The sequence below is a fragment of the Marmota flaviventris genome, chromosome 2 (assembly GCF_047511675.1).
Source record: "Marmota flaviventris isolate mMarFla1 chromosome 2, mMarFla1.hap1, whole genome shotgun sequence".
Classification (NCBI taxonomy): Eukaryota; Metazoa; Chordata; class Mammalia; order Rodentia; family Sciuridae; genus Marmota; species Marmota flaviventris.
In genome coordinates, this window is record NC_092499.1 from 190,202,191 (window position 1) to 190,225,259 (window position 23,069).

At 44.4% G+C, this 23,069-nt stretch overlaps 1 protein-coding gene across 1 annotated transcript in view; it reads right to left on the reverse strand.

Moving 5' to 3' along the window:
• The window catches only part of Vapb (VAMP associated protein B and C), a 52,052-nt gene that overhangs the window by 20,816 nt on the left and 8,167 nt on the right, over nucleotides 1-23,069 (reverse strand). Inside the window, exon 2 of the mRNA XM_027946433.2 lies at nucleotides 9,031-9,183. Coding sequence (XP_027802234.1) covers nucleotides 9,031-9,183 — 153 coding nt within the window. The remainder of the gene's footprint in view (nucleotides 1-9,030; nucleotides 9,184-23,069) is intronic.

Genomic DNA, 23,069 nt, shown 5'->3' on the forward strand with positions numbered 1-23,069 from the left:
ACTCTGTATGACCCTATTAGTCCCAGAAATGTAACCTCCCCCAGCACCCTGCTCATATCAGTAATTCCTCAGATTGAACCCTCCTCTAACAAAACCTATCTCCTGAATGGAAGACAATCAGTTCAGTTCTTCATATCCTGTTCCTCGGATCTCTGGTATTTCCAAACAACAGGCCATCCTTCAGGTCCAAATAGTGCACACCAACTCCCTTATTCCTAAACCTGGTGAAATTCTCCTGACATCCCCAAAGTCATCTTCATCATGTGGCCCTACCTGGCACGTCCCTTTTCATGCTACTTAACCCTACTTAATCCTAATATATCACATCTTTTGGGACTTATTCTGCTAACACAGCCCTGTGAGGAGAGGTTCCCCAATTTTGGCATGTATCAGAACCAACTGCAGACCTTGCTGAAACACAAACTGCCACCCCATCTGCAGAGTTTCTGTGTCGGCAGGGCTGGCCTCGGACCAGAAATGTGCACTTCTCGGGAGATGCCCAAGGCCAGTCCCTGGAAAACCCAACTTGCTCTGTTTCCTAAAGCTCCAGCCCCTGCTGAAAGCCCCACATGTGGGTCCTTGCTGTGAGCTCTGAAGTCACTAGGAGAGTCCTGGCTCACTCTGACATGTTTGCTTTTTCTCCCCAGTGGGTATGGATGTTCCGAGAACTCACATTCAGGTCCATCTGCACGTTTTCTCAGGGGCCATGATGTTAGAGTCTGTAAACAAGTCAAAATAACACCTGGCATTTTGCCAGGGGAATGTTAGAGTTCATAAACAAGTCTGGATGGTGCCTGGCAAAATGCCAGAGGGAGTGGTTTGAGAAGTAACAAAAGCGAGCCATTAAGTGTAGAGATTCCTTATTGGTTGACTGATGTATCTAGTTTATGCTAATTAGATAAGCTGTGTGGAATGTATAAATACTGCTCCTGTCCTGCAATAAACGGCTCCTACTCCTGCTGTATCAATCAACACAAGTCGTTCGTCACCCCCCGGTTATTTTGCAGCCAGCCGGCCTTCTACAGATGGTGGCCCCGTACGGGGAGCCCCGGGACACTCGGGGGTAAGTGACAAAAAAAGCTGCCCGTCCATAGATAGGACGGGAGCAAATCTGCTCGTCCCTAGACAGATAGGACGAGAGGAAAAATGACCATTTCCAGAAAATGGAGAAGATTGATACAGTATGTTTGTGTCTTGTTTTGTCTCAGTGTATTGTATTGTCTTTATGATGAAAATATGGAAGGGGTGAGAAGTAAATTACTAAGGGAAGAAGGCACCCCAGTGGAACCAAGAATAGTTAGGGCGTGTGTTGATAAAAGCCCAGGAACTCTAGTCAGAAAGAAACAGAAAGTTCAGAAAAAGAAAGATTATCAGAGGAGGAAGGATTATCAGGAAAAAAGTTGCAGCAAAAGGCTATTACTGAATACTTTTCGTTACTGGAGGGTGCGTGAAGCGGAGAAGCGGCTGCCGGGTGTGCAAGCCGGTCATAGCGCAGCAAGGATTTTCCAAGAGGCGGCGGCGACTGGCCCTTCCCCGCCTCCTGGCCGGGGAGCTGGCTCTTCCACTGCCGCGAGCCCAAATCTAGACCTGACCTGGAGGCACAGTCTCGCAGGCTCTTGCTCCCTGTGCCTGGAAGCAGTTTGAGTCCGGGACACTCCCCAGGGCCATCTGGGGCTGCCCAGGCGCTACAGCCAGCAGAAGACGCTACTGGTGTCCCTGATGTTTGGTCATTTTCAATGCCAATAACTAAACTACAATGATTCTCCCACACCTGGAAGCTGATGAGTAATGAGCACTATTAATGCTTATTTCAAATGCAAAAAAACCTTGAGATAATGTACTAAATTGTTCAGAAGGTTGTTTTTTTAGTAGAATGCTACAGGATTTTCTTTAGCCATCATTGCCGGAGTTCCTGCCTTCGTCCCAGTGCCGGTGAAAACAGGGGTGGAAGAATTTCCAGTGTTGCTGAAAACCGGACGAAACTTCGGCTGAGAAATGGACGAGACTTCGGAGCTGTTGCTGTTTCTGCTACTACAGCTTAGGCTAGCTGCCTGCAGAACTTACCTGAACTGTGATTTAAGCTAGCTGTCTGCAGAACTTACCTGGACTATGATTTAAGCTAGCTGCCTGCAGGACTTACCTGGACTGTGATTTAAGCTAGCTGCCTGCAGAACTTACCTGGACTGTGATTTACCTGGACTGTGAGTTAATCTATTGAGACACTACTTTACCTGGACTGAGACAACAAACTGTAATCTACAACAAATTGTAACTCTTTGTATCTTTGCTAACAGTGTCATTGCTGGTATAATTTTTCCAAGGGCTTCTTGCATGGAGCCATCAAGTGGCTTGGTATTGTGGCATTTTGTATCCTCCCTTTCTGTTTGTAGCAGGTTATTTATGGTGTTTCTGTAAAAACCACTATGGTCGTTATTTAAATCAAACAAAAGGGGGAAATGTTAGAGTCTGTAAACAAGTCAAAATAACACCTGGCATTTTGCCAGGGGAATGTTAGAGTTCATAAACAAGTCTGGATGGTGCCTGGCAAAATGCCAGAGGGAGTGGTTTGAGAAGTAACAAAAGCGAGCCATTAAGTGTAGAGATTCCTTATTGGTTGACTGATGTATCTAGTTTATGCTAATTAGATAAGCTGTGTGGAATGTATAAATACTGCTCCTGTCCTGCAATAAACGGCTCCTACTCCTGCTGTATCAATCAACACAAGTCGTTCGTCACCCCCCGGTTATTTTGCAGCCAGCTGGCCTTCTACACCAGGAGATGAACCTTCTCCCTTTCCCACATTCAAAGCACTCCTGAATCATACTCCCTCCAGAAATCTTCTGGGGCAGCTAGAGAGGAACCCTTCCTCAGCTGTCTGATCTATCCAGAGCCACTCTCCTCCGTGTGGCCACACGTGGCTGTGGTCTTCTTTTCCCTGTGTCCTGTCACTGGCTCCCTCACTCACACGCACATCAAAAGCCCACCTGTACCAAGCTGCCTTTGTGGTGTCATAATGCAGTCACCACTCCTTTTTTTAAAACTAATGAAAGACAAACACCAAGCAGAGCTCCCAACCAGCTGAAGACCAGGGTTGCACAGTGAGGTGACACCACTCCTGCCCAAGCAAAGAAGCTTGACGTTTTTGTTAGACCACGAACCCTTACATAAGCCAGTTCATTATTCCTCTCGGGTTCTCCAAACAGTGAAATCCTAGCCCCATTCCAGTTCCCTGACTAATCAGGGACCCATGCATGGAACTATAGGTCTCTCAACTAATAATTAATTTTACCTACTTAGAAATAAGTTAACACTGAATTGTCTTGTGTTTTTTATAGGATTTTCCAATTTATGAAGACTGTCTTTATAAGCTCCTCAAAGTCTGATTCATTTATTTGTGCAGAAATCAGTACAGATGCCCTCATCTTTTGCCCAGGATCAACAGAAGATGAGGCAGATTTGATATAGACGCCAACAACGTGGTTCACTTGCTTATTTTTATAACTACCTTTCTTAACATAAATCTTTTCCAACACACTTTCCCATCTCCCAAGGCTTAACAATGGAATATAGCATAGTCTCTTTCTGGTCACTCTTCTGTTGTTACTATGAACCCTAACTGCACACTAGTAGACACATTAGTAGACTTAGAAGCCATGTCTCTTGGGATTGACCAGCTAAGCTGGGAGGAAATGTGCTGTGGAGGCTTAGGCACCTCCGGACACTTTCTGAGCTCACCCTCCCCAGGCTCTCTGGCAGTCCTTCCCCTTCTGCTCCGGACTATCACAGCTGTCTGTCAATGCAGCCCTTTCCCTTCCTTCTGTGATGAACTGGGAGCTGCACAGGAGGAGCAGTGGGTCCCAGTAAGAGCCCACAGGACAATGCTTGAGGCTGGGGCTCAAAGGTGCCAGTCTGGGAGGACCTGATAGAAGTGACACTCCTGACTGCTCAGCAAACCCACAGATTCTGTGCTTCTCAGCCACCTTGGGAGATGAAGGTCCCTTCAGCTAAAGGAGAGCCCTCATGCCCTTGCAGTCCTCCTGATCATCATCTTTCAAAGTATAAAAAATAAAATGTGCCATACCCATTAAAGAAGCCTAAATATTACAGTAAACTTTGAAAATCTCAATCTCTCTCTCTCTCTCTCTCTCTCTCTCTCTCTTTGGTAACAGGGGTTGAATCTAGGGGCGCTTTACCAATGAGTTACACCCCCAACCCTTTTTATTTTATTTTTTAATTTTGAGACAGGGTCTCATTAAATTGCTTAGGGCCTCGCTAAGTTGTTGAGGCTAGCTTTGAGCTTGCAATCCTCTTGCTGTAGCCTCCCAAGTTGCTGGGATTACAGGCGTGCATCACTGCACCCAGCTAAACGGAGAATCTTTAAAAGTATCAATTAAACTGAATTTTTGTTGGCAATTTTCTTTGTTTCTTTCTTTTTTTAAAGCCAGAATCTAATCTGGAGAAAAAGATTAAAGACATCTTTTAAGTGTGAATGTGAGTCGTTCCTATCTGAGAATAATAAGCCTGGTTCATGAAAACCATTTATAAAAAGGTTGTGCTTATAAGACGTCCAGAGCATACGCTCAAACAAGAGGAACGCTGCCTTGAGGAAGCCGCAGCCCAGCAGCTCTGCGGTCCACACCAGGTAGCTGAGTGTGTCTGGCTCTTTGTCTGCAGACTCACACACTTTTACTCTGGTACTGATCACTTGAAAGCTGCGACCCTAAGCTGGCTGGTCCAGGGCCACCAAACAGCTCCATTAAACTGAGTCAGCAGAATCTTGACAGGACTAATTATTAATTGTTGTAGTACCCAATTACATTAATTGACCAATGTTTCCACCCAAGAAGAGTTGCTGATATACATTGTCTTTGCAGGATTTTATTGGAAGAATTTTATGCTTTAAATGTGATTGAGAAGAATGCTGAAAAGGCTGTATGGCTGTATGTCAAGAATGAACACTGCTCTTAATTCTCTGGATTCTCACTGAAAATACAGATCCTGACACTGGGAGATTCTTGTTTGTCTGTCTTTAATACACTTTCAATTCCCAGGGTACACTTAGTAAAGTGTATCTGCACCTAAATATTGGTATCTCTAATGACTCTTTTCAGTGCCCCCCCACATACAGATATTTTGCATTTCTAATTTGCTTGGTACACAGGCAAGCAATGTGCATAATTGAACTGCAAATGGAAGCGTGCTTGCTACTTTAGTGAAATTAGAATTCAGTGAAGGTTATAAAAATATTAAACTTACTATCATATTACAGGAAGCATAAGCATTTGTGATGGGCCCATGATTTTACCACTTCACCTGCTGTACCCGCTGGCAAACATGGTTTGGAATATTAATGGAAAACCCCCTCATTATTAAACTGCAGTATTAAAAAAGAAAATCCACTAACAGCTTACCACAAAGTCATCTTCAGAAATTATCTACCTTAAAAACATTTTCCCACCATACAGTTCAGAAACAGACTTAATTTTGAAAAGCTAGAACAAACAGGGAGGCCCCCCACTGCCTCACACAATTCATTAATTCAAAAAGTTCTATTTTCCTTGCAGCTGAAGTCTAGGGGAGCGGGGATCCAATCTCCTCTCCTGCAATCTCCATTTGAGTGTGCCTATTTTGCTGAAGTCCAGATTTGAATAATTCAAAGCCAGCTCCAGTGGATGATGCAAGTCCAGGAGCAAGGGCCCAAACCAGGGCGTTCTGGACCAGTAGTGCAAGAGAGGGCCTGCATCATACCATACCTCATACCACAGGCACAAATCCCAGAAGGGGATACAGGAGAAATGAGACACGAGCAAAGACAAGAATGCAATCCAGAGAGGTGTGCTTTTGCCCAAGTCCACAAAAGAAGGGCAGGTCCCACTCTGTCCAACTGTCACTCTACCACCTGTGTTTATTAAAAGGGAGATTTTTTTCAAGGACCCAGTATGTAAGTGACTTGCCATGAACTGAAGAAAACAATAGGTCAGAGCCTGAACTTTTAAAACATAGTGGAAGGTCCCTTGGGTATCTGAAAGGTAAGAAGAGCTTCCAAGAGCACAGCTAAAGGACACCTGGCTCCACCTGTCACAGCACATCTGTGTGCTTTCCAGAAGCTGCAGCCTCTCTAGCCAGGTCCCTCCCTGGGCAGGAATCATCGCCACCATCCTCCCCTCCTCTTCACCTTCCTTCTTTCCTTTCTTCCCTTCCTCCTTCTTTCTTTAAAAGAATGATTTACAGCCCTTTCTAAGAGCTAGCACATCCCCTGGGCTTTCAGAAATGGGAGCAATGCTCTAGTGGCGTCCTTTTCAGGCATGCTGTGACATTCTGTGTGGTAAGCCAGGCAATGCTGCTAGTATTTTAAGTTGATTTGATGAGCACCTTTTACAAATTATATTTGAAAATTTACTAGTGGCTTTTCATTACAAAACAAATGCATATTACAGAAAGAAGAAAACATATTAATTTATTCTGAACATTAAGAAAGGCACATAAATTGAGAAATTAATAAAATGGGTTTCAAAAAGGTAATTCAAATATTATCCAATCCATCTTTAACAAAATAGCCAGTTTCTGTTGAAGCCGGTAGAAAAACTATGCAATTACACTCGGGCACCATGCTTCCAGTGAGTGCAGTATCTGCAATTTTCTGGGAAGTGGACTCTACTCTCCATGTGACGATAAGAAAACCAGAGCCCACAGGGGCTAGCAAGCTGGGCACAGGTCAACTGACTGCTGAGGAGCAAAACAGAGCCTCCTGCTCAGTACCAAGAGCTCTGAGCACAACATGTTAAGCCACACATGGCCATGTGTGCCCAGGGGAGGAGGGAAGGCTGACCTTTGTGTAATTATACTGCCTGTCCACTGATGCTTCCTTCTCCTGGGTATATTCCCTCTCCCAAAGGAACCTGGTAACTCTGACACACCAATGTCCTGAGGTAGCTGCACTTCAAGCAGACCCCTGGACAAGGACAGGGCTTTTTATCCCAAGATATGCATGTACAATAAGTGACTGGTGGCCCTCAGCACCTGAAGCTGCAGCCTATGGGGCCAACCTTCCCAAGTGGCGAGGCAGCCCTGGAAATGTAATAACTCTGGCTCAACTCAGGTTCCCTTCAACACTGAAGTAAATATTGAATAAAAACAAAGGAGCCTTTTCTCACCTGCAAATATACCTTGGTCTCAGCTGGGAAAGGCTTGCACATACACGGGCACTTCATCATACAACTGTTTTTTTTCCCCAGAAATACAATCCACTTTAGACTCATTTGCAAGCATGGCCACCTGAACTCCATGAGGCAGCACAGTACCACCAGGAGCTAAGACCCTCATTTCAAACAACAGCTCTATGCCTTACCAGCTGAGGACCCCAGATGACCTGTACCCAACTTTCTCATCCACAAAGAAAAGGCCATAACCACAGATCTTTACCATCCTGAAGCAGTGAATGATAAATTAAAATAAACACTCAGAGGGAGTTATTACTTTTTTTAAAAATTCCTCTTATGGGGAAAGATGAATATTTCTGAGATACATACATTTATATTGATACCAAAAAACACATCTACACTGTACATTATCCACTGAGATAAGTTTATTCAGAAAACTATACTGCTTCCCCCATATTTACTTTGGAAATGGACAATTTTCGTCTACAGACAACCTTGCTCAAATTCATTATACACAAGAAAATTGGGGGGGGGGGGGAGGGAGGCTAAAAGAAGAAAAAAAGATTTCTATCATCATTGATTTCAACAGAAATAAATTGAGCCACACAGAGCCAGGGGACCCAGAGATGCCAGCCCCCAAGCTGCTCCCCTTCTCTAGCACGCTGCGGTGCAGAGTGGGCCACACCTTGGTTCTATCACTTTCCAGCGTCATGAACCCCCGACCAAGAGTCCTCTTCTTGGTGGTAACAGAGCCCCCCTCTCAGGGCAGGTAAGAGACAATATGAGATAGAATACAAGCAGGTCCAGCACAGAGGGCCTCAACCAACACTGCTTTTCACCATCCTGACCACCCCTGCACAACACTCTGCTTCCAGAGTGCAGAGCAGGTCTGCAGGCTCCAAGAGAAGTCCACGGGGAAGCTGGTGTTGGACGTCATCATGGTAGATGCAGGGAATAAGAGTTTGCAGAAATGATCAGATAATGAAACACCTTATATCTTTCCAAAGAGGTGAATCATTTTCTTTTAGGTGTCAAATGAATAGCCAAATGTATCACAATCAAATCTATCATGGAAAAAGCCAGACAGGTACTTGCGTCAAATAAATGGTAGCTTCTAATGATGCAGAAATCTCTGTGACACTGAGTCACCTGGTATTTAGAAGATAAACACACACTTCCCCTCTTGGCTCCAGAAGTTCTAATGAGCTAAAAGTTTATTCCATTTCTGAAGGAGATCTGAACCATCACTTATACCTCCTTAATTCTGAAATTCAATTCTCAATTTGGGGACTTTACCAGCATCTTTTCAAAAGCTGGACTTTGGAAAATATATGTACCCTCAGATAGAAGCAAGGATCAGACATGCTCAAAACTTACACCCTTGAACATATTCCATTTTCTTCAGCCCTCATCTCCCTTAGCTTTTCACAATCAGTAAAGTGCAGTTACCAATCATTGGAAATGACATGGGCTTAATGTCAGAAATCATTTAGCTTAAATAAGAAAATAACTCCATTTAGCTTTCTCCCACAAAGTAAAATTAAGTTTGTTTAGCCCTTTTTTATTTATTGCCAAAGGGCAGATTTAATTTCAAGGCAGTGAAAGCCAAACTCATTCTGAAGTCAAGTCTAAAGTTACCACTTTAATTTTGCTCTAACTATTGAGGCGCAAAGGCTGCAAGCATTAAAACAAAGAGGAATTAATTATGGAAAAACCAAAGGTGATAGGGACCACCAAGCTCTTTAATCAGGGCAGAGGGCTGGGGAAGGTGGAGAGCAGCCTATCCTCCTACAGTGCTCCCCTGTGAACCCACACTTTCGGAAAGCCCACTGGCTCCAGGGTCTTCCAGGCCTTCAGTCTTGGGACTTACCAGATACATTGACTGAGGCCCCTGCATCAATGATCCCGCTGTTGGGCCTCACGCAGTACCTACGAGGTGCGGTGGTCTTCACTTTAAAACACACATTTCGGTCTGTTGGGTTGCCAAGCTTTAAGTTGGTGGTGACGACATCGGTGAAGGGACCTGTTGGAGTAAGACAGACACTGATTGGGAAGCTTGTGAGCAAAGTTTATCAAACAGACTAGATTATGGTAGGGTGGGTATGGAATATGTTAAAAGAGGACCCAAGGTGCAAAACTCTCGCTAACACATCAGTGGCTGGACAGCTGAGCAAGGGTCAGGTGGAGCCTGATAGCTGGTCCACCGCATTCTCATGACTTCACCAGGATTCTGACGTCTAGCATCTCACTGAAACTCACAACATCATGACTACTGCTGCTTGAGACGAGAAAATAGGCTCAGGAAGGCAAGTTGCTGTCCAAATTTCCACACCAGTTAGGGGTACTTAGGATGGGAAATTTGATGGCCAAATACAAGGCCCGTTCTCAACTGAGCTAAATACTCATTTCCTCAATAACAAGGGAGCATGTCAAGACTACCCGTGGCTCTCAGATGTCCTCAAGAGCAGTTCCAAGAGCAGCAGACACAAGACAGATTTGGGGGTTAATGTGGGTGAACGCAGAAGCCCTTAACAATCTAGTGTTGCTGCTAGAAAAGTTCCAACCTCACAGGGCTCACTGAGAAGTTAGAGCCCTTCAGGGCAGCCCACACCTGAAACAGCACACTTGGTGTTGACTGCCCTGGCGAATGGAAGAATGAAACAGAGCTCCATGCCCTGAGGATATTTTTTATTACTATTATTTATTCATTTCCTACTTTATTAGCTTTTTTAATTAAAAAACTAAAATATTCTTCTTAAAACAAACCAAACAATAAGATGTATAAAGAGAAATTAATAAGCACTCTTTTGTCCCCTGAGGTAATGGATACAACCATCTGGGAGATCTCGCCACATCATCTGTGCTCAGACAGCACATATACCACATGTGTATGCGGTGGGGAGGAGCAAGTATGAGATCACACGATTCATATTACTCTGAAGCCTGCTGGTTTTCACCCCCCAATCCACAGCAGACATCTGATCACAGGGCTTACTTAGGAGTCAGGTGGCAGAGCTGAATGTCAGGTGCCCATCAAGTTCACAACCTTTGAACACAGTCCTACCTTTCCCTAGGCAGGCCCTGCACCCTGCCTTTACAGTGACAAAAACACAAGGCACAGGGAGGAGGGGCATGTACTCCTGTGATCACACAGAAATACACAAAGGCTCATCTGTCCCTACCTGAGGAGACCCGACAAAGACACTCACATTTGTACTTGGAAATTTTTCTAAGCTCTTGAGGGACAAAGGTTATACTTGACCTATTTCTGTGTCCCCAACACTGTGCCCACCATCAAGGAGAAGTCTTGAGAAAAGAAGGATGAACATATAGAGAGATGGACAGGTAGAGAGAGGGGAGGGATGGATGGATGGATGAAGAGATGGATGGACAGATGGCAAGATGGACACATGACAGAGAGAGGGATGAGAGACGGATGGAGAGAGAGAGATTTTTTTTTTTCCACTAAGAAGGAAACTACCCATGGATTAACTCTAGCAAAATTAAAATCTCAGTCTGATTTCTTCTACAGGTGTCCATAGTATAAAAAAAATCTATATTATATGGACTTAACTTAAAAACAAATTAAGAAATCAGTAATGGTGGACAGGAAGAAAGGAAAAGGAACTCAAATCCAACATCGAATAAACTACAGCCAGTTCTGCAACAAGAAAACACAAATTTGTCCAAATGTGATTGATGAGCATATTAGGAAGACAATCTGAGCATAAAATGATTTTCACATTTGCTTATGCATAATTTTTTCTTCAAGAAACCCTAAGTGAACACAGAAAACTGCACCCTGAACCTGGCTGCACAGAAATCTGCTAAGCACACATCCACACACACCTCAGTCACCTTTATTCAAACGACCTCTATCCACCCCATGGGGCACTCGCTCCACAGGTCTACACGGATGATACAACTTTCCCTCTTGGCTTCAGGTGACCATCCTTCTTCCACGTCACAGTAACAGCCAGGCTACAACTCTTCTGACACACGTGTACTGGTGAACTTCAGGTGTCTCCTAGGGAAGGAGCCATATCTGATGTAGCACGAGTACCGCTCCCATCAGTCCCTCTGTGGGTGCACCATCAACACAGTCCTGGGGTCGTGTGTCTGGCCTCCTTCCCTTGTTAGCCTGTGGTTTTTGCAGAGTGTGGTGATTGTACAAATGTGTATGGAGAATCACAATGGATTGGCCATACTATTGGCTCATCTATTGTTGGTGATTACTTACACTAAAAGTTATTCTCATTCTGTGGGCAACATAGCCTTCAAGGACTAAATACCCCAGAAGAATTTCTCACCTTGTTTACCTCTTCATCTGCTTAATTGCCTCTGGCCCTCCGGACTCAGCTGGAAGTCATGGGAAATGGCTTCCTAAAGGGTCAGGAGGCCTAGCTGTATCCAGATGTGGGGAAAAGCAGTCTTCAATATTTCATCTTAGCTACCAATTCCATCACAAATAACCTTCCCTCTACACTCAGAACACAGGAGGCAGGTACCTTGTGGCCTAAGGGCTTTTCAGCTACAGTGAGAGAGAGCCAGATGCTGACGATGCTACACCCTAGTAGCAAGCTCTTGGCAACCATGGAGAAACAGGACACCTGGTGCTGAGACAGTGTCCAGGGGATTATGGAGGCAGCAGCTCTCCTGGGCCTCTACCCTATTCCACCCTCCAGTGCTGAGGTCTGACCTACAAGGAAGATGGAGAAAGTCTGATACCCCACCAAGTCTCTGTTTGCTTAAGGTGGTAATCACTTCAGCAAGCATAGGCTAAAAAAAGAATAGTTAAACACAGCTCTGACTCTCCAGGGTCAAAGAAAGCTATAAGGTCTGCAAACCTACACAAGGTCAAACAAACCACCTTGCACACATATTCACTGCCCCACACATGGAAAAAAAAAAAAAAACTCTAGTCACAACTCTGCACAACACAGCTCTAGCTGAAGCAGACCCACAGTGCTGGAGAGAAAACAGTGTGTCTACATGAAGTGACACCCGCAAAGGATGGACATTCAGATGTGATGCAGGAGGAAGGAATTGGTGGCAGTCTGTGACCCAAACACCTATGAGGCCTCAAAGCTTAGATAACAGTCTTCCTCCAGGACATGGAAGCACCTTCAGCTTGGAAGGCCAAGAACCCAAGCAGATGTGCACTGTAGTGAGTGTGTGGAGGTGTACGGGATTCCAGCTGTTTCCAGCGTCTCTCCCACTCCTGAATGAGGCCAGGCGGGAAGCCTGGGTTTAGGTGTTTGATCACCCCACACACCAGCCTCCTCCTGGTCCTCTACAGCAAAAAACCAAATTAAACTGCAAACACTAAGCTGTTTGCAGGAATTTCCCCAGATTACTCTATTACATAGCAATCTAAATGGTGTTTCACCTTATATAAATCACATAAAAGGTAGTATAAATTATTAAAAGAGAAACAATATTTGTAATAATAAGCAGGATGAAATAAACACCCCATTCCCCCTTAAATACTCAATCCTGGGAGTTCTTGGGCTTTCACAAACATTTATTTCTAAAAATCCAAAGGGAGCTATGTTGAAAATATGCACAACAAAACAACATCACTGGTAAAACAGCAAAGTCCCACGGGTAAAAATTAAGAAATGTTTACCCATCCAGTCCTCCACTACCCACTCTGGGCAATTTACTCTAAGAATTTTATTGAAAATAAATTCTATTCAATTTGAGTAATTACAGGAGATAAACCATGTTAGTGTGCTCCTCTTCCCCTGTATTAATGAATTAGAACACAAAAAAACCTCAATAAAAATGATGTAAAGGGTTATGAACATCATTCAGATTTTTACTAGTCACTTTCATTTCATAAAACTGCCATTTCCATTAAGGCATTATGTAAAAAATGGGATTTTACTATACAAACATGCATATTTATCACCAATGAATTTAAACATTGCTTATAAAGTACAAAGTCAATTTTACAAATGAAATCTCCTTCAAAAGTTAGAATTTGTTCTTTTAAGAGATGAAAAAAATGATTTGTCTCCAGTACCTCAGTACACTTTTAATCATTCTTCCTTCTAATATTCTATTCCTTATTTCAGATGTCTATGCAAAGCTAGAACCTAAGTATCTAAAATATGAAACTGAAAGAAAATAAATATAGCAACATGAATTGGGAGACATTAGGAACACTCTCTCTTTTTTTGAGACACAGAGTCTCATTGAGTTAGTATCTTGCTAAGTAGCTGAGGCTGGCTTTGAACTTGCAACCCTCCTGCCTCAGCCTCCAGAGCTGCTGGGATTAAAGGAGTGTGCCACCAAGTCCAGCAGGAACACTCTTTAACACTTTATTTTTCTAACAACTTTAAGTGGGTTTTTTTTTTGCGGGGGGGGGGGGGGGGCAGGATATACTGGAGATTGAATTTGGGCACTCCACCACTGAACCACATTTTGTATCTATTTAGAGACAGGGTCTCACTGAGTTGCTTGGCACCTCACAGTTGCTGAGGCTGGCTTTGAATTTGTGATCCTCCTGCCTCAGCCTCCCGAGCCACTGGGATTACAGGTGTGTGCAGCAGGCTTATGTCCCATATTTTTTGTTTGCCTATGAAAATTTACATAAGGTTGCAAAAGATGCTCCTGAAACAGCATTAACTGGTGGAATCTGAGCTCCTGGACATGCTCTTGTGTCAGATAAACCAAAGCACAGCATGAACTGCTCCCTCGTCCCGTCCCCCAGGCCGTTCTGAAAGGAAGAAATGAGAAGCTGGTCTTCCCTAAGAATTTTAATAAATATGCCAATCTGCTGTGGGATGCTGACAGTGCAGCAGGCTGCTGATGTGTGGGGCAGGGGGCTTATGGAACTTGCATTTGCTATGAACTGAGAACCACTCTAGAAAATAGCAATATTTTTCAAAAAGAAGAGGGGGGGGGAAAGTATTTAGCCTTTTATATCAAATTCACTTTTGGTAATGCCCTCCAACATTTCTGATATTTAGTATCATTGAGATTTTGAAAACATACATATGTATACAAGTGTGTGGGTGTGTGTGGATGCATAGACCAACAAGACGGAAAAAAAAAACGCTCTGTCTGCACAGAGATGGCTTCTCTTCCTTTTCTGAAATTCTGGTATTACCAATACATACCCTTCCTTTGCAAGTGATCTCCTGATATAGCTAAAATATTTGAAACTTGCACTGTGTTACCAAATAAGTTATATGTCAAATTGACATATAATCTATCAGCTCTCAGCTTTTCAGATATAAAACTTAAAGTTATTAGCTTCAAAGCAGATTTTTCCATTCTGCATAAAAAGAGCTGGATTACTTTACATTCTTGCAAACACAAAATCTCTCTCCTTTTCACAACCCCTCCAAAAAATAAGCTACCATATTTCACTCTAAATAAATAAAGGTATTGTGTCCAACTACAACTAAAAAATAAATATCTAAAAAAACAAAAAGACCACCTTCTGGAAAGATCATAATCTGTCTCCGAAGCCTGTGACTTTTGGTGGATTTTGCTATGACAGGAGAAAGGCACTGATAGCTTCAGAGCGATGGCACTGGTGGCTTCAGAGTGATGGCCTCACCCAGTGCGTGGGTGTCTAATATAGAAGACGTGGACCCCCTCAAGTGAATCTTGCTTAACTTTTAGAGATCTTTACACTTCACCCTTTGGGAGTCTATTTTCATTATAAGTATCCTGATGTTTTCTGCTTTCCCCATTCACCTGCATCGCCCCAATGCCCACCTTCCTCCTTCTCTTCCTCTTTCTGGAATAGCAATTTTGAATACAAACCTTTCCATCTCTCTTGTTCACGAGGATCATCAGCACCTGGAACATTTCAGGACACATAACTATGGAAGGAAGGGATGACCAGGATGTGCTTGTCTACCATCCCAGGCTATATTCTTCTCGCAGGCCCCCTGCACATGCAACCAGGCTCCAGATGAACACACATTAGCCTCCTGACGCTCACGCTCCAGTATCACTGCCCATGTCCTTCTGCAGAGGACAGACTCTGTGTGCTCCTTTCCTGACAGCAAGCCCAGGGCAGGCAACACATGCAGCAGGGACTCAATGGTACAGGCTGCATTAATGCCAGGCTTCCTCGCGGGTTCCTCTCTCCTGATGCTGCCGCTTGCCCTGTAAGTATGCCTGCCTCCCTACACTCGAGTCTCAAGTCATGTTAAGACTGGGTTGTTCATAACAGGCTGAAAGTATTAAAAATATTCTCTTGTATCTATGATGCTTTCATCATAAGTATTCAGTGATATCTTTTTAACTTGATCTCTTTCTAAAAAATTAAATAAAGGTATCATACAAACAGATAATCAAAGAGAGTAAACTCTTAAATAACCATGAGTTTAAGAGTAAGGCTACCAGCTGGGCATGGTAGCACATGCTTGTAATCCCAGACTCTTGGGAAGCCGAGGCAGAAATTCAAGTTCAAAGCCAGTCTGGCCAGCTCAGTGAGACTCCATTTCCAAAAAAAGAGAATAAGTACACTGGAGAAATTGAGGTTTTAAGAAAATTTATTTTCCTGATTAAATGGTTAGCTCACACAATGCTTTGGAGATAAAAATAATGCTTTGCAACCAATGTATTCCCAATGACACACACTGTATTCCAGTACTTCAGCAGAAAGTCAAATTGCACAGCTCTTATTTTGAAACAACCCCACATAAAGAACCCTAAGAGAGGGCTGGGGTTGTGGCTCAGTGGTAGAGCGCTCGCCTAGTGCGTGCGAAGCCCTGGGTTTGATCCTCAGGCCAACATAAAAATAAATAGGTAAAACAAAGGTATGAAGCACCTTCCTTATGTCCTCATGAGACATCCAGCTGCTGGGAAATCCAGCATCCCAGCAAAAGAAACCAGCACCAACAACTCCCAATGATGATGCTGCCGCCATCTAAGGTCCTGAAAGAGACCAGCCCTGTCTGTTCCGTTCGCTAGTGTCCTAGTTCCTTCTGAGCAGAAATAAAATTCAGCCTGCCACCAACCTCCCACACAGGGGGGAACCAGACTGCAAGGCACTAGTGTGATGAGAGAATTCAACAGAGAAAAGAACCCGCAAAAGGCCAAAGAGCAAACTCAGGAAAGTTCCCTGAAAGAGAGGGTGCTAGCCAGGAGGAACAGCCTGAGGAACACAGGCATCTGCAGTTCATATGACAGATCAGTAATCAGGATTCCATATAAACAAAGAACTCTTACCTAAAACACGTGCGCTAAATTCTTCTGAAGGAACACTACATGACAGGGCAGAAGAATGCACAAGATCCATATTTCAACAACCAATGGGTCTCGAAGGCATGTTAAGTGATACACACACCGCGACTCTTCATTAGGGAAATGGTTCCCACCACACTCCTCTGGGAGTAAGGACAAGTGGGAGTGTGAATGGGCAAATATGAGGCACAGGCTGTCTTTAAATTATTCATAAAGCTTTACTTGTTTCATTAAAGAGAGATTTTAAATAAGACGAGCACCTTATTAACTTTCAGTTACTCTGTATGTGGGCATTTATCACACTATCTGCATACTTCTGTAGTAAAATTGTCCCTCATAAAGAAAGCTACCTGTAGTTCATGTGAGGCCCAGACAACACTCTTCTGAAGAGTCATCTTCTCACCCAGACTACCCTGTATATACAGAAACACTAACATTCTGACCTCGGACTGCTAAAAAACCAATGAGCCTACAATGATGGTCATTTTCATGTGATTTGTAAAAATGAACATTACGATTTAAAACATGTTTAGCAAAGCAGTGGTCTCATTTATTCAAGACAAACACACACCCACAATTTTGGCAAAGCTAGTTTATGAACTTAGAAGTCTAGAAGCCTTCACTCATCTAAAGTTGAACATGCTGTTCTTTAATGTACTAAGATTTTCCTAAACAGAAAGATGGCTGAGAGCATTATGTGAGAGCAGGCGCTAAGGACACCCTGTGTCTGGCACCTCGAGGACAGTGCACAGCTGAAGACTACTCACAGATGAGTTTCAGAGAACAGCTCCAAATGGATCTTAATTTAATAAATAGAATTTTTTCAATGCACATTCTTTATTCCATTAACTATCTATAATGTTTCTCTAGTTAAAAGATAAAAATTTGTGATTATAGGGATCACAAAAATAAACAAAAAGACAAACTATATTCTCCTTCAAATAAAATTCTACCAAAATACAAAAGTAGCAAATATGGTTCATTTCTGACACAAAGAAGGAAGCCTGGAGACAGACATCTGCCCGAGGTAAGACGGCAGTGAGAAACACAACAAAGGACCCCATTAGCTGTGACTGAGTTACAAATTAACAGTGCAGGGCAAGGGCAGCTGTCAGCCTCAGCAGTACAAGCTTCTCCAAAGCATGCCCTCTTCAGTGGAAGTGGGAGCAGGAGACGAGACCCCCCACACCCAAATCAGCACAGCCCAGGACATAGGCGGTGGAGAGCACATTAGCATTCTGCACCTCTCAGGTCCAGCTGGAAGTTTCAATCTGTGAACAATGAGAAACAGCAGTATGTGGTTTATCGTTACTGTGTAATCTGGTCTGGTTTCCTTTTCAATAGAGAATTTAAGTGGCTATACTAGCAAAAAGAGATTATCAACCAGGTCAGCAGCTTCATAAACAAATTCAACAAGAGGCCAGGGGGTAAGGCTACAAACCTGGATGAGAAATATTTCCCTTTCTCTACCTCTGGAAATGATGCTCATTCTTCAAAGTTTTGCTCAAATGTCTTCCATTTTGGAAAGGGTTACCTAATCTCTCCAGTTGGAAGAAATTATTTCTTCCTTTTCTATGTTCCAACAATAAGATGATTTCCACCCTGGTGTCTGCAGCCTGGCCTCTCTGAGTTCCACACCCAGCTGCCCACTGCTGACCTCTCCCTGCACTCGTCCTCTGCACCTCACTGTATCATGCCACACAGCAGGCTGAGTCCCACACTCACGGTCTCTCAGCTCAGCACAGGACGCTGCCATTCACCAGCAATGTGGCCCAAAGCAGTTACCCAGCTTTCCACTCTTCCTCCCTTAACCATCGGCAGTTCTGTGGGTGCCACCTTCAAGACACGTGGAACGGGAGCAAGCTTGACATGGTCCTGCCCACACCATGGTCTCTCCCGCACTCTCAGCCTACATCCCTGCCATGGCCACAAGGCCTCCACACACCCCGCAGCACAGAGCTCTCGGAGCCTGTCCTCCTCACCTGCCATGGCTTTTTAAAGACTCCTGCTCAGAACCCTCCACACCTCCCCATGAAGAAACATATTTTGAAGCCCCTCTGGTGGTCTGCTGCTAGCAAGGTGCCCACCCTCTTGTGAAGCCCATCTCCTAGTGTGCCCATCCCTGGCTCCAGGGCAGGCACAGTGACCACACTGCTCCCTGAGCACACCAGCCTGATCGCTACTCAGGGCCCTGGACTTGCACTGCCCTTCCCAAGTCTGCAAAGCTCTCTCCCAAACATCTGCATGGCCTGATGCTTTATTTTTTATTTTTTTATACCTTTATTTTATTTGTTTTTATGTGGTGCTGATAGAACCCAGTGTCTCACATGTGCTAGGCAAGAACTCTACCACTGGCCACAACTCCAGTCCCTTGTGTAAGTGTTTTATACAGGTCTTTGTCCAGTTCCAACTGCACCTTCTCAGGGAAGTGGTGTCCCCAGTTACCAATTTAAAACACAGCCCAAAAATTAGGGATGTAGCTCTAATAGAGTGCTTGCCAGGCATGCACAAGGCCCTGCATTCCATTCCTGTGGTGCAAAAGACAAAAACAAAAAATAAACAGAACTTACTCCCAAATCCCTTTATCCTGCTCTTTTCATTTAGCACCTACCACACTACCTAAAACAAATTATATATTATTTCTATTTTCATGTGGCATATCTTCTCTGCTAGAAGATGAGCTTCATAAACACAAAGGTTTTCTCAGGTTTTTTTCACCCCAACCCCTCAAGTATCCGTAACAACGGCTCTCAGGAAGTTATGAGGATGCTCCTCCAGGAGCTGTGCAAGGCTTTCAGGTGAGAGATGACAGGGCAGGACACTCCTGCTACACACTGGGAAGCTAGTAATACACTCCCAGGGTCTCCAAGCTGATCAAAGCAGAGGCTCTGGGACTGCATGCTGAAATGATGCATCTTCACAAATCACACTGACATTAGCTAACATTGAATGGTGCCAGGCCCTCTCCAAGTGCTTTACACGTGCTAATTTATTTTATACTCCTCACACACCTCAAAGAAAAGGCACAGAGAGAGAGGTTAGACACCTTATCAAAGGTCACATGACTTTCAACAGGCAGATCTAGGATCACACCCAAGCATTCTGGCCCCAGAGGTAACTCTGAGCCATTAACTGCCGGGCTCAATACCACCTCTCACTGAACTGAACACCATCGGAAAGGAAATTAAGTCCCAAACACAGAGAGGGTACCCAGGACTGAGCACTGAGGAAGGCCCTGGGGTTTGAGGAGCTGTCACAGACAGGAAGCACACTCAAGCTGCAAGGCAGTAGGGGAAGGCACAGCATGACGCACTTGTGAGAGGTCATCAGGGGACCATGAGCCCAAAGTAGTGGGGGCCCAAAAAGAGGAACAGGGCTGAGTTCAAAGATGCAGAGTAGCCCCATTTTGAAAGGCTCTAACACTGGTCTAAGAATTTTGAACATGAACTTGTAAGTTCTAGGGAGCCAATAAATGGAGAGGTGTGGAAAAGGGGGAGTGGAAAATGAGCTTAGGATTTCTGGCTTGCCCAAGTGGACACAAGGACACTTCCAAGGTGCAGGAGGAGCCTTGGTGAGTGGAGATGAGTAAATCGTCAATGCAACATGGACCATGCTGACTTCAAGGAGTTTCTGTGACTGGTAGAGAGGCCAGGTGTCTAGCTGGCAAACAGCTGCAAGATGCAAAGATCTGCCTGGAGATGGAGACTGGAAGTCTGCTGAGCTGAAGGGGGAGCTGAAGGTATTATTAATGAGATACCATACAGGGAACAGGAAAGCAAACCCCAGTGGTCAACTCTAATACACAGTGACAAGTATGGAAATCCAGGGGGACAGGCATAATGTGGACTGTGTTAGAGGTAAAGCACATACTTAATTTCAGAGGTAAGCAGGAAGGAGCAGTGAACAGGAAGAAGAAGAAACTAACATTTAGTGATGGAAATAGCATATGTAAGAGTCCTGTGGTCAGGGAGAACTAAAACGCTGGCATAAAATGTAAGGAAAGATGAAACTGGACGACAGCAGGGTGACAGTACAAGGGATCATATTAAAGAATTCAGACTTTTATTCTGTTGGCAATGGAAGACATTCAATGACTTTAAGCAATCAAGAGATACATTCACATCTGCATCTTTGAAAGCTTTAGGCTTTCTGGACAGCGAGGACAGATAGGCTATTTGTCTTCCGGTTGGAATTAGGGAACAGAGTAGAAGGGGCCGATTTCATAGGCTCTCCAGGTTGGTAAACTGCATTAACGTGGATGCCATTCAATGAGTTGGCAGCAGGAACGGAAGATAGAAGAAAAGGAAAATAGAGTGGAATGGAATTCAGATTGGGGCATGCTGCACTTTAAGAACCTGTGACTCTGATACACAGGCTTGGGTCAGGCGTGGGCTGACATATAAGAGATGTCAGAAGTCAAAGGCACTGGTAGAAGAGTGCCCCAAGTGGAGCAGGGAGACAGAAAGGGAGGAAATGAGAGAAGAAGAGGGAAGAGGAGGGTGGGAGAAGGAGAGTCTGAACCCTTGAGCATCACCCATAGGACCCATGAGTGAGGGCAGAAGTGACCATACAAGCCCAAGAAAACCAGAGAGTGACTAGGATGGAAAAGGTAGCAGTGTCAACAGGCAGGATGGCAAACGCTGAGTACACCCAGGCTGACAAATGAAAACACAGCCAACCCAGGCACAGTAGGGCGCGCCTATAACCCCAGCAGCTTGGGAGGCTGAGGCAGGAGGATTGAGAGTTCAAATCCAACCTCAGCAACTTCGCAAGGCCCTAAGCAACTCAGCACAACCCTGTCTCTAAATAAAATAAAAAAGGGTTGGGGGTGTGGCTCAGGAGTTAAGTGCCACTGGGTTCAATCCCCAGTACCAAAAAAAAAAAAAAAAAATCATAGGCAGGATGGAGTGGAAGCAATCACCAAGCTCTTGGGGAGTGACTCTGGGCGCACATGAATGAGACACAGACAGGGACTTCTCACCCAGAGTCTGGCGCACAAGAAGGCACTAAGGGACAAGTTAGGGCAAAGGCACCTCAGGAAGCATCTTGCCTTTTCAAAAGTAGAGTAAAAGCATCTGACTACACTCAGATGTCCACCGACGTGCTGATTGCCAAGCACTGTGCTCAGCGCCAGGTCTATAAAGAAACAAGAGACAATCTTGTTTTGAAGGAGAAAGGCAACAAAAGCAACATTTAGAAATAATAATAAAATGGAAGAAAAAAGACCCAAATTAGCCCACCATGTTCCTGAAGACTTCCCCAGAGACCTCAGTCTCTTCCAGATCTGCCTCAGCACATGGCTGGAGGGAGAGCAGGAGGACCGCAAAGCAGATTGAGCCCACAGACCCTCTCAAGAGTGGGCCGTGGCTTTCCTTCACCCATTAGTGCAGCAGTGCCAGACTTTACAGAGGTCAAAGGCACAGACTGAGATTTTCAATGGAACCCATCAGGACACACCTACATACCAACAATCGATGTCTGCCTTCAAAGCACTTTCCATCATTCTTCTTCAGGTAAAACAAACCTGGATCTCAAGTTCTCAAGCCTGGAGCTGGATGGACTCTATATGATTAGGAGTGTAAGCCTCCTTATGCCACAGAGAAGGAAATCACAGCTGAGGTGCTTAGATGAGAGCCTCCAAGTGACAGCAAGACGGGAACCAAGGCTGGAGACCAAGAGGCCTGGATGCCAGTTCACACCTGGCCAAGAGCTGGGCCTCCATATTCTCACCACCAACACGGAGGGGACAGTGACACTGATGTTCCCAGGTAGGCCACATTCCATTCCTTTTCTTTCTCTACTAAGCTAAAAATGTTAAATGGTGTAAGCAAAGGGCAAAAATAGTCCCCATTTAATCCAGAAACACACGTTTTGTAAAGGAGTAAAAGACCTGGGCTGGGAGTAGAAAGGCAAAGGGAAGGGACAGTTGCGGTAACAAATAGCACACTACCTTTAGCAATGACAGAGAAGTGATTCACAATGAGAAGTAGTGAAGCTTGACATCAGTTCCTAGGGAAAACAGAATTGGGTTAGGGCAGTCTCCCCAGCACAGAGCACCATGCACCTAAGAGGCGTCCACAAGACACTCCGGCTCAGCACCCTGACTTGCTTTTCTATGCCATTTCTCTTTCATTCACTCTTTTCTCTGTTCCCACTGTCCTATTTCCAGTCCTTCTATCATCTTCCTGACAACATAATAGATAAGAAAGCTAAGGGCAATGACACTCTTTGAAAGGAGGAAACCCAGTGGGCACAAGAATGAAGAAGACCACTGCTTTGCAGTCAGGCAGATCATGCATCTCAACTCCACTTTGTGACTTGGGTCAATAACCTAGGGATCACAGTTGTACCCACTTCCTAGCCTTATTGCAAGAATTAAATAAATAGGCACTTAGAAAAATGTCCAGCAAAGAACAAGCTCACCACATCACACATTTCAAATGTGTGATCTAAAGCCCAACACAGAATTAACACAGCTGTTCTAAGCTCCCAATGGAGGGCATACCATGAGTCCAGTCCCCATTTTTCCTCATCATCCCCCAACACCAAGATGATAGAAACTCATATAAGGGCCAGGTCTTCCTCCCCAGAACCAAACCAAACCAAAGCCTAGCCCATAGGAAACTTTCAGTGCGTGGTGACTGAATCAAAGCCTAACCTAGCATCCTCTCATATCTCCAAGGGAGTCAGTTCCAT